Raw genomic sequence first — 12,017 nt, forward strand, 5'->3', positions numbered from 1 at the left:
GGCGGATTATTAGCGAATAATGCAGACAGACATGGCGACATGCCCCTAGATCAGAGGTTCTGAACCTGTGGTACAAGGACGCCTGGTGGTCAATGAGGCCTACTTGAGTGTGAGGGAGGGAGAGAGGGGGGCTCCCACAACTATTTTACAAACCTAAATAATAATCAAATGAATACACTAAAATGTATTACGTAAATGCAAATAAGGAAGCAGAATTTAAAGTTATAAAACTTCTCCTTTAGATTTTGAATTAAACAAAATATTTCAGTATTTGAGCATGTATTTGGTGTATGCTTGTTTCTATATTTTGTTTGTTTTGAAGTTCAAATCTTAACAGTCCCCACCGGGGGTCCCCGGGTTCCTGTTGATTCAGTGAGGGTCCACAGAAGGCAAAAGTTTAAGAACCACTGGATCATTATAACCCGAGTATTGTGCTTGGCCTGGTCTGATGGTGTTCCCGCTTTGCAAGCTGCCCTGCTGTGTCCTCCACCTCTATTGGAATTTTTGTTTATCTTTAACACTTGTCTCATCTGTCATTTGTTTTCTGAACTTTCTCTGCACAAGTTGGCTTCGTAGACAGACTCTGGTTGGTTGTATTGAAAAATCTCAATGAAATGAGATATTAAAAGTCAAACACATGTTTCGAGGGGGGAACTCTGCTGCTAACCACTATGGGTCTGTGCGGCAGCCCCTGGGGATGTTACAGCTGACCGGTATACAGTGGTATATGCTGTACCAAACTCTTGAGCTTTCCCTGGTTCATTGTTTGGGTTCGGCACTGTCAGGGTGTTTTTTTATTGTATTACATACACGAGTCTTTTCGCTCAGCCCCATCTTGATGAGAAACAGCACACGACACCACCACCATGAGTTAAACATTTAACTAAATTTCTATGCTGCATGAAGACCTGCCAGATCAAGGAACCATGCATTTCCTTCAACACCTCTTGTTAGACTAAGAACTGTTGGGGACTGGGGAGCAGTTATTGCGTTATCGGTGCAGCTCTCTAGAATCTTTATAAGAGGAAATCATGAAAAACTTTAGATTTTTCAGAAAGCTCTGAAATTGTATTTGCAGTGCTTCAGGTACCTCCTTGCTCTTACGTCCTCCTGGACGCATAACACCAAGAGGCAGCTACGTCTACAGCAGGCACTATATCATGTCACCCCTCTCTGTTGGCTTGTGTTGTCAGCCCTTCCTGTGGGTGTGTCATTTCTATACAGAGGGCAGTTCAAGGGCATCTGCTGTAGCCCCTAAGCCATCCACACAAACACATAATGTAGCCCATAAGCCAGGGAGTCCCTCCAGAATGGTTCACATTAATGTGCGCCGGGTCTTGAAACTAACGAGACGTACCACACCATCCAGTGGTCAACCCTGCACATGTCCAAGTCAAGCACTAGTGCGGGTTAGCAAGACTGGGGAGAAATGCATGCATCTCTAAAACCCCCAAAGTAAAGGAGGGAAGTGCACCTACATAAATGAATGTGTATTTTGAAGTTTGCACAGAGCAGAGTGTAGTATCCTGCATATATATTGTAAGGTGTTTTACCTCCCCTGCTCAGCCAGTGCCTGTGCTCTGACGCATTAGAATGTTGGAGTCTGATGATGCCTCGGAATGTTGGGACTCAGAGAGGTGAAGTGACAGTTGGTCATGGCTGAGCAGCTGACAGGCAGCTCCTGGTGGGGCTCTAATTTACAACATTTCTATCTGATGTCCCGAACCTTACTACCTGTTAACTGCTTGAATAAATCTTACTGAATTACAACCCACCTGCGTGGACCTCCTCACTACACAGAGTTTAGTGGCACTTTAAATATATTTAATTTGCTGTAGTGGAAATGTCACTTTGAAGTATGTGTACACCAGAAAGTAAAAAGATAAAGTTTCGGAGTTAATTTTTTCACTTGCCAAGTCACTGCCTGTAAATGTGAGGCATCTGCTGGACGCCCGGCAAGTACTGTACTGTTTGGACGGATAGATTTTGATGTGTGCCAGGCACAGGTGAGGTGTTAGATTGTTTTGCGATCTATCAAGAGTTGGAAAGTCTCAACTAATGCCTTTTTACTTTCTTTTGTGATAAGACCACCTGTCCCTCGCCTCGCCCCGCCCCGCTTTCCCCCTCCGGTACTTTATTATTGGTGGTTTTCATTTACTGTATTTTTATATGTGCTGAATACAGTTTATATTAAGCTGATCAATAAAAGAGTTTTACTTTTAACTTCACTACTTTAATCCTATCGTATTCAAATGCTTTCTTTTACCAATGAAAGTCGAAATTTGGGGTGGTGCATTTTTGGCTAATATGAAATATAATGTCTCTGTGATGGTCTTACATTATATATGGAAATGTTTTAGATGTTCTTTTGCCCTCCATCAACAATTTTGAAATACTTAATCACGGCACTAGGAAGATCCAGCATTATATTCATTGGAGAGCCTTTTTTCACAGGATCTTATGTTTTTTTGGCCAGTATTGAGTCAGGTCACCCCCAGGAACTAAACGCAATGCACTATATAATATGAAAAATTACTTTAATGTGCTCTTTTAATTGTTTTATCGTAAGATTGTGTTTATATTTTGATACCTGTAGTAATAGTTTGATACGTAAAATATTTTGAATATGGTAATTATGAAATTCATTTAATTTTCTCGTCTTTGGACACTGCCCTTTTTGAGTCTTTTCTAGTCTGGCTTGACGGCACAGGTGTCTGCCCGACAATGTTACCAACACTATGGGTGAGCTTTGGCTCATCCCATAGAAGTGTTACCCTGTCCCATCATGCTGTTGGCTGTTTAGTGTATCATAATAAGAAGTACTTCCATTGGAGTGCATTAGGGAGTACATTCGAAAATTGCACACAATCGTCACACTGTTTGCGTTTTTAGCTATATGATGTATGCACATAAAGCAACAATTTATTGGTATTTTCTGTTTCCAGCATTGACAAAGTCAATAGGGTGGACTTTGAATGGATATGCAGTGTTTCTGCATGCAGTGCGTGTAAACAGCATTTGTTAAAAATATGTGTTACATGCTTCGGTACAGTAAAGGCTGACCTATTTGCAGTTTCACCACTTGTTCTGATGTTTCTATTTGACTGGTAGAGCAATTGGTGCATCTGGCCTGAACTTACAACAATAAAACAAATAGTTTTATTGTCTAAAAAGACAAAGATCATGATGGCACCTATCGTAGGTCTTTGAAACAAGAAAGGGGTTGATTTCAGGTTTAGAGTGGTTATTCAAGTGCTTATAAGTAATGTTCAGAGTGATTGCGGGGTTCAGAAGCTGAGCACGCTGTAACGGGGCTTGTGTTTGCTGACCACATAGCGTTTCTCAGTGATGTTTTAGTTTTTATGGCATGGATTACGAACTGCGTGGTCCCTTTCATTCCCAACCATCCTTTGATCTTCTCAAATGCTGCTTCCGCTGTATCTACATCACTTAAGTTTCACAATTGAATTAATTTCACAGCAGCATGAAGTTCTGGTGGTCAGGCACTCACTCCAGGGTGGCTACCCAAAGCGGCAGATTTTAACGTTCAGCACCTCTCCTCCAATCTTCCTTAAATCCGATTCCCGGTGTCTTTTGGTATTTTATTTTTTATCTCGAGACTAGGCCTGTCAGGGGCTTCTGAGGTTAGTAGATTATATCATCGAAGGATGCTGAGGTAAACAGGATGCGAGTGAGATGTAGGTCATGGGTGACTGGAATGCAGAACAATGGAGGACCAGATTAAGAGAGGGTTAGCTAAATTATGTGTCAAGAGAAGGCAAGTTATGAAGAAATAATGCAATGATAGGCAAAACATGCTGAATATTCTTTGGCTTTGTTCTCTACCCTTTCTAGCATTTTAACATAAATGTTATTCATAATCAATGAGTGAATTTGTCTTGTACGGAAGCACACAATTGTTGGAGTAAAATAGAAATATTTCAGTTGGCAGGAATTCATTGTTTTTCTACATGATTCTTTTAATATTAAAAGTGGAACCTCTTTTAATCTTGGCAACCCAGTTTCCTTTTAAAACCTATATTCGTTAGGAGCGACGTTTCATGAGTGTTTAGGGTTCCACAGTATAGGGCACCTGAACCACATCTTAGTAATAAGAAACCACCCTGTAGATCAGTACTGTACCCTATGCACGTGTCTCGCTGATTTTACATTAAGGTTCACAAGATCAAACCTGAACAAGAGATAGAAAAGCTTGGGATTCTTTTAAACTGAGTCTGCCTCCTTAAACTAGATGTTGCTATAGGACACTGCAATATAAGCATAACATTTCCATGCCACAGAAAAAATTGTCATTTCCACACTTCTTGAGCTGCGTTTGCATTTGTAAGGATTTTGATAACCGCTGTAGACAAAAACCTTTATCCATTCAATCAGTTGGCAAACTGATTCTGTTTGGTGAAACCATCCTCTCTTGAAGGTCTGAATGCAGCAATCAGCAGGCACAAAGTGAGCAGTCACTCAAGTGCTTAGAGTTGACCTGCATGACTTGTGTAGTGTTTATACAGACTTTTAATCCGTTTGAGCTGAAATGTTTTTTTTGTTGACATTCAATTTTACAGCAGATGGTGTATTATGTCTTAGAGACATAAGTGCACAGAATATCTCCCCACTGTACAATTCAATAGTTCCAGTGGTGTGGGCTACGAAGAATCATTCACAACAGGGTGGACCATATCTAGTAGGATTGAATGACTTTAAATGCAGGGATGAGTCTCTTGGAGGGGTTCTACGACGGCAAGTTGAAATACTCCTTGATTTGATTAGATGATTATCCTTATGCAAACAGGACCAGAAGATGGATTAATGGGCCAATGCACACTGAGTGGGTGGTATTATAGAAATTGAGTGGTTTGACGAGTTCATTCTATCACTCACTTCTTCTTTTGAATTTTTAAAACCTGTGACTCTTTGAAATGGGGTAGAAAACAGTATCCCTTTTAGCTGCTGGGTGAAGAATCCCAATCAGCCTTACATTACAGGCTGCCTTTATTTTGTGTGATATGTGCATTGTAATGCTTTAAACTGTTTTTAATCGCCAATATTTACAGTTGTGATCTGTTCGCACAACACCTCTTTTTGATGGATTTCTGGTCTTCCGCATCACATTTGCACTGCTAGTCACCCACACTGGGTGTCCCTTATTCCTTTATTAAAGGGTCTTGCTGTTTTTTGCACCTTGTATGAAGTGAGGGCTTTGCATTGTTATACATTGTCTGCCCCCCCCCTTGTCCAAGGTCTAGGAGTAGAATTGTATTCAACTCTGATGTAAGTGGGAAGATGGCTTTGGGTGTATCTCTTCCTACTTTATTGCCCCACCTATCAGTGGACTACATTAAAAGGAATCCATTTTTTAACCATTCTTTTTTACTGTCTCCTTTCTTCAGGCTGTTCCTCCAAGTCATTCAAACTGTACTCTCCAAAGGAGCCCCCCAACGGCAACGCCTTCCCCCCCTTCCACCCGGGTACCATGCTCGATCGAGATGTGGGGTAAGTTTGATTTGGTGGTCGATTTTAACATTAATCTATTTGGTATTTAGTTTAACGTTGCTGCAGAGATTTTCTGAGTTTTGGCGTTAATAGGTTAAGAAGTGCAAAATTACCATTTTCCCTCAACATTTACCGAATTGATTTTTACAGTTTTTGGAAACTAAGGACACACAACCCCTCCATTTATCCCTTTCCTGTGCCTTTGCGGTAATTACTGGACGTCCAGGTTTTCTCTAACTTATTCAGAACCTCGCAGTGAGGGCAGCATTCTTTTTTCTTAAAAAATTGATCAATGGCTCAAACTCCCCTAAGTCCTGCTTATTCCCAAGCATCTTACCGTTGTAGCATCCATCGCTCACCGTCTGATAGATCACACATTGAACCAGTGATACTGTATTGTACATAAAACATAAAGTCAAGCCTTAGCAGTGGGTCTGTGATCAGTTGTGGCTTTTGTAAGCCTCTGCTTATACGTTGGAATGTCTTTGGCTATTTCACTTTAACACTCCCAAAAACACAACAGCAATGCTCCCCAGTCTATTATGCCTCCTGACTAGTAGTTGTTCTGGGAAGCCATATTCCGCTCACACCTATCCCGGAGAGACACCACTGGCCTCCAATTAAGGAATGGTTGAAACTGAGTATGTACCGCCTAGCCTACATGGAATTACACAGGTTTACTCTAAGTTTAAACGTCCAGGGCCTTTTGGTTCGCTCAACCTTCTGTTTTCTTAAGCGCTTCACTGAACTTGCTCACCTCCTCCCCATCTGTAGGCAGAAATATTCATCCTGTTGCTAAGGAATGAGAGTATAAACTATGACCGAAGATTGGCACTTTTTCTTCCATCATTGGTTGTCGTCAGTTTATTTAGGATGTCCAAGACTGAATCTGACCCGCTACATATTGTGGCTGAAATCTGGATTTCCTCTGTCTAGCACCCCTAAGTCTTAGTGTTTTTATCCTCTTTAGCAACACAGAGGTATCGAAGTACACACCAGACCTCGCCAGAAGCATGATAGAAATCTATAGACCTACAGTGTAGTTAGATGCAGGCCCTTCAATAAACGCCCAGCTCTTAGAGTGCCTGACTCACAGTGCACATACAAGAGCATAGATAAACATTTGTACTTGGTACTGAGCTGCAAGTCTATAGTAACAATATTAAAGTGCATTGCACACCGCACTACGTGCACCTGCAGAAAAAAGGTTCAAATACTAGTAAGCGATTCCTGCAACTTCATTCATACATTTCTGCGATCCTTGCTAAACGTGTATGCCGCCAACCCCAGTCCCTAAAAAGTGGTTGAGGGGGATATGGGGGGTATGCACTTCTGGTAAACTGTATGATCTGTGTGGAATAAGCTAGACTCCTTGGAGGGATTAATGTTTAGGACCTGAATGCCATGGAGTTGGAAAATCTTATTTATTGTTAAAAAAACAACTTGAGTTTGTATTGTGTCCTATAATAAGGTGATTAAGAGCAACATTATTGTGCATGATAGGATGCATATTAGTAGGCGAATGGCGACTGAATGCAGCATATTGGCTATTCTCTTGTTTCTCTGGTATAATTACTAGCTTTTTTTCTTTTATGTAAATCCATTTTTCAGAGATTGTGGTAAGCTTTGATGTATATTTTATGTCTTATATATCGACAAGCGTGTAAAAGGCTTACACAGCCAGGCAGGTCCAAATGAAATGTTGCAACCTCCTAAATGTGCTACTAATAGCACACAAGTTCCGGACCCTATCCCTTTTGTTTGAACTAATCTGCTCCCTGCATGGAAGCGGCGCACCCCACAGTTTGAAGCTATGTACCATATACTCTTCACGTACCATGAATCTATCCTTTAATTGGTTGCCTCTTTACATGTCTCCTTTCTAGGGGTTACGTTGACTCCATATAATCACTTTATATAGGTTGTCCCTATATAAATTCAAAGTACTGCTTTAAGTACCGTTGACTTCTAAAGTTTCAGTATCTCTACAGATTAAGTCGAGAACCTACTTCTATCTCCCCTGCACCCTCGTCTTTCACCAAATGTACATCAATCTCCTGTTCGCATGGTCCCATCTCGAAGCATCCTTGTGTCTATTTTATTCTGCGTTCTGCCCCAAGTCCATTCAGAAAAGGAATGGATGTAGGAAACATGGATTCGATCAGTTGCTTATGATTGTCCGATTCTTGTTTAACTCTGGACAAAGTAAGTTTTCAGTTTTTCCCTCAATTGTAGGAGTGGAAGTTGAGTTCGATCACATGGGAAGTTCTTTCAGTAGTCTGGGGCCTTGTGTGGGGCAGGCGTGTCAGAAATGCTTGTTTGCTTTTATTTCCAGTGTGGATGGTGTTTGGATCCTGTTGATATTGGTAAAGCCTAAGATCAACATTTTCTCTGTGAGGTTGTCTAATTTTACGCAATGCCAGTCTTTTGAACGGTGCAAAGTGTTTTGAGTGTAGTCCAAGATAGCATGGGGCACTGGGTGATGGCCCTTCACTATGCCTGTCAAGGGGCAAAGCTTGTCTTGCTTTTTATTAACTGGGGGACAGCATGCGTGGCTATTTTAGTAGAGCTGTAGTGGTGTTAGGGACAACCAAAGTAGATGGTAACTGGTAGCCCTCCCCGCACTACTGTCTGTTTCAAGTATTGAACATCCAGATTAGGCCTGCTTATAGCGGGATGAAGTCACCTGAGCGCTGCACCATTGAAATCCGAATCCTCCTGTATGGCATAGATACCATGGAGATCCTGTTTAGGTGTTCCACAGTCGGAAGCATTGGTTGGAGAAGAAATGCTATCTTTGTATGAAAAGTAGTGTTTCTTCTCCACTTGCCACTCATATTCATATCCCATCTGTGTGCATGACATTTATTTAAGACTGCTGCTGAGAATGATAATAACCATGCTTTTATATCAAAGCATGTATATAAAACTTTATGTGCAATTCCTAAAGCATACGTCTGATCGTTAACATTTTATGTTCGTACTTTATGGGTGTGTTCAGGATTAATATCTTAATATTTCCAAGCTGTACTCTTCCTGTCTCTGTACTGACTGCTTGGTAGATGTTCATTTTCATATTGTGTTGGTTATTTACTGAACCATGTGATCATACTGTTGATTTACTGCGGAACAGGAAAAATTAAGTGGTTACTTCGGGGGTGGGTTTATTTGATCTAGTTTAGGTTGCTTTGTTGCGCCTTGTTAAATCTTGAGTCACATACGGAATATTCCAGCAGCCTTTTGGGCTGGCAGTTCTTCTGGCCATGCTAGCACCAAGTAGCTACTCAAACCTTAGTGTGTTGGATGTCCGATCGGAAGGGAATAGCGTCAAGTGTCTGGGAGAGCTGCCAAACCAAGAGCTCCACATTTAGGATTTCCCGGTTTACAGGTCCCATTATAAGAGTCTGCACCTACTGTGTCCTGTCAGCCAGCAACATCTTATTTTGTCAGTGAGGATGAAGTTTAAAGATGGCCCATATGTGCTGCTCCGAGCGGACAAGAGCAATCCCGCCTCTAGCCCCGGCTAAGGAACAGCTGAGGATAAACCACTTCTGAAGGGTCCATTGGTGCTTATAGGAATGGACGACTCCGTAAAAGAGAGGGCAGAAGACTTCGTAGGCAACCTACAAATGGAATTTGGCGCCTTACGGCACTCGCACAGCTCCCCAAAGAGTAAATAAATTGCCTAAGTGGGACTTGATTTTGCTTAAGGTCGCCCACCTGTGTGGAGCTTCACATATGGTTAAATGAGTTTGTGTGTGGTTACGCCTCGGGGTCTGCCTCTCAAGAGCCAGTTAGGGCTGGGTAATTCCTTCTCCAAAAGGTAACTGTGTTCCAGAAAGAGCTTGCTTGGAGGTGCTCAGTCAGAGGGTGGGCTTTGACCAAGTTGAGAGGCACCACGTGTTTCAACCAAACCTATGCCAAGGACTGCTCTATAACAAGCAGTCTACAAGTGTTTCATTTGTAGAGGAAGATTTAGGTTGGGGAGTGGTCTGAATACATCTGTTTTGTATAGAGTAATACCGTACCCTTTAACACCCAGTTGTAAAGAACGAATCCCAGATTGTTTCTACTTCTGAAAGTTGGCATGAAGAAGGGTGCCCATAGCTAACCATGTATTAACTTGACTTAAATTACGTTCCACCCTAAAATAAATCCTAAGTAACGTTGCATTCATTAGTTATTTCACAACAGCACTTTCCTACTTTTATGCGCCCTAGACATACATATATACTTGGTGCACTATGCACAAGTCTCTGTGGTTTTTATTTTTGTTCGGAGTCCCTTGATTCTTTTGGTACATTTCGACTGAAAATTATTTATGTTGTATATTTGGGATGCAATGCCATCAGAAAAGAGATGCTAACTCAAAAATGTAATGTATAGAAGTGTTCGCCGGGAATAGAGGAAACGTGCCTGGCTGATTATCATGGCTGCAGTATTTCGGTGTTAACCTAGATTCTGTAGAAACTTGTAGAACCCAGAACCATCCTTGGTGTCAGTATAAATTTACCCACCAAAATTAAAATATATATTTTTAGATCATTGCTTCATTAGCAATGTTACTGTCTCCGTTAAATGTTCGGACCAATTGTTTTCCCTATTCGCTGTGGTTTGACCAAACCCTCTCCTTTTTCCCGCCTCTTGATCTGTTAACTTTCCTTTACAACTGAAGAGTCATTTTTCATTGCGAAATAGCAGGTCTCATTGGCGAGTGCAATGCCGGGCCAGCTGCTCATAAGAAGCAGTGGACCAATCTGGGGTCATCTGTAGGAGGGTAGATTTTTTACTAAAGGCATATCCGGGATCACCACTAAAAAGGAAAATCTTTCATGTCAGAATGTTTCTTTGTACTATTTCCAAAGCAGTTTAGGAAACTGTTCCGGGATGCTGGTTACAAATTAGTTTGAAACTGTTTTAAGTTTTTAAGCAGCGGTTATGAAGAACCTGACACTAAAGTCATCTCAGATTGGCTCTGTCGATTGGCAAACCAGGTAATCTACTGCCTCCTCCATTCATAGCTCTTTTGTGCTTCTTTAAACACATGTCCATGTTCATTTTAAGGTAAGTAGGTCTTCTGACTGAATATGCCACGCTTTCCCCGCCACTGGTCGTTCAAGCTGGAAGAAGGATCCACAAATTAAATGTGGCAAACAAATTGATATGAACCGTCACCCATCAGATCTCGTTACTGAGATGTCACCCTGGCTCCCTTACGATCTGTCTCCAAATGAGGGCATCGTTCGCAGTGAAGACGCACTCGCTCTGAGAACCAGGTCAGCTCAGTGCTAAGTGCACACCATGCATTGTGTGAGCTTGTATATCACTTCCAAGTTGAATTCCTGGTAAACTCGAAAGTTTTAATAGGCCAGCAATGCCTCTAGCGGTTTGCTGGGCCTTTTATGTTTTGTATACATTAGGTACTAAATAAAGCTTGCAGACCGGTTTCTGCCTTTAGATTAAAGAATGATTCTCAAGATCCCTTCGGCAGGTGCAGTGGCTCCAGGTGGGCGAGTGCGCTTCAGGTCCACGCCTCTGCACCAACCAAGGCACCTTTTAGAGGGATTCTCTAGCACACTTGACAATCCTATTTCATGTTGTTCCCCTTTGAGCAACGCTTCCCTACTTGGTCAGAGTAAAGTGCACACGCCTGAGGCGTTGGGACACGTGTCCTCCCCACTAGAATTTTTAGTACGGAGTCAGAACTCCTGCTCGTGACATGTGGATCTCCAATAGCTACAATATATTCTATCAAATTTGCTTTTTCTTAAGTAAGTGTACTTTACTCTTGTCCTGAAAAATTGTGCAGTGGTAAAATTGTATTATAATAATACAATACACCTACAGTGCCTATCTGTACCGGTCACCTATAACTACTTGGACGACTAACACTTGTATTATACTTGGTGCCCCTGGCTCCATGAAACAATGCCACAATATGTAGCGTCTATGCTTTCTTAGGTCTTCTATAATTCCTTAAATATGGAATAGTACAGTGTGTAAAAACTCCATGCAAGTGACTGCCACATTGTTAGTAGGTTTGTAAGTGCCTGCTCTTTCGACTGCTATTTCACCTAAGAGCTTAAATGATCTGCAGAATAGGCCTCCCCCCGATTTTACTACAAATACATAGGTCGCGATTCAGATCGCAGAATACCTTTAACGTTAATGGCCTTGATATTTCACCTGTGATGGAAGTGGATTCCTGTTGGAGCCCCTACAGAAAAGTGACTCTCTTGCTGTGATGGTCTTTAGAGCTGCAGAGGTGATGGAATTAAAATTGCTTTCTGCGGGACGCAAAGCCCATTTGCTTACAGAGACCTGATACCCACACCCTTCAACTTCAGAGCCTTTTTTGCCTTTCAATAAAGTCCTGACTGAGGCGTTGATGGTGGAATGGTCTAAACCATATTTGATACCGCCATTAAGTCACCCTATTGCCAGGCACTTTAGACATGCTCTGGTGGGATCTGACATTTTAGACACAGCACTACATGCCAGAGAGCTTT

At 41.7% G+C, this 12,017-nt stretch overlaps 1 protein-coding gene across 12 annotated transcripts in view; it reads left to right on the top strand.

The window, feature by feature from the left end:
- LDB1 (LIM domain binding 1) overlaps window positions 1-12,017 on the top strand; it is a 336,398-nt gene that overhangs the window by 266,671 nt on the left and 57,710 nt on the right. For all 12 annotated transcript variants that reach the window (XM_086922638.1, XM_086922639.1, XM_086922648.1 and 9 more), the window contains exon 2: window positions 5,406-5,508. In XM_086922638.1, coding sequence (XP_086778764.1) covers window positions 5,406-5,508 — 103 coding nt within the window. The remainder of the gene's footprint in view (window positions 1-5,405; window positions 5,509-12,017) is intronic.

This window comes from Lissotriton vulgaris, chromosome 5 (genome assembly GCF_964263255.1).
Source record: "Lissotriton vulgaris chromosome 5, aLisVul1.2, whole genome shotgun sequence".
Lineage (NCBI taxonomy): Eukaryota > Metazoa > Chordata > Amphibia > Caudata > Salamandridae > Lissotriton > Lissotriton vulgaris.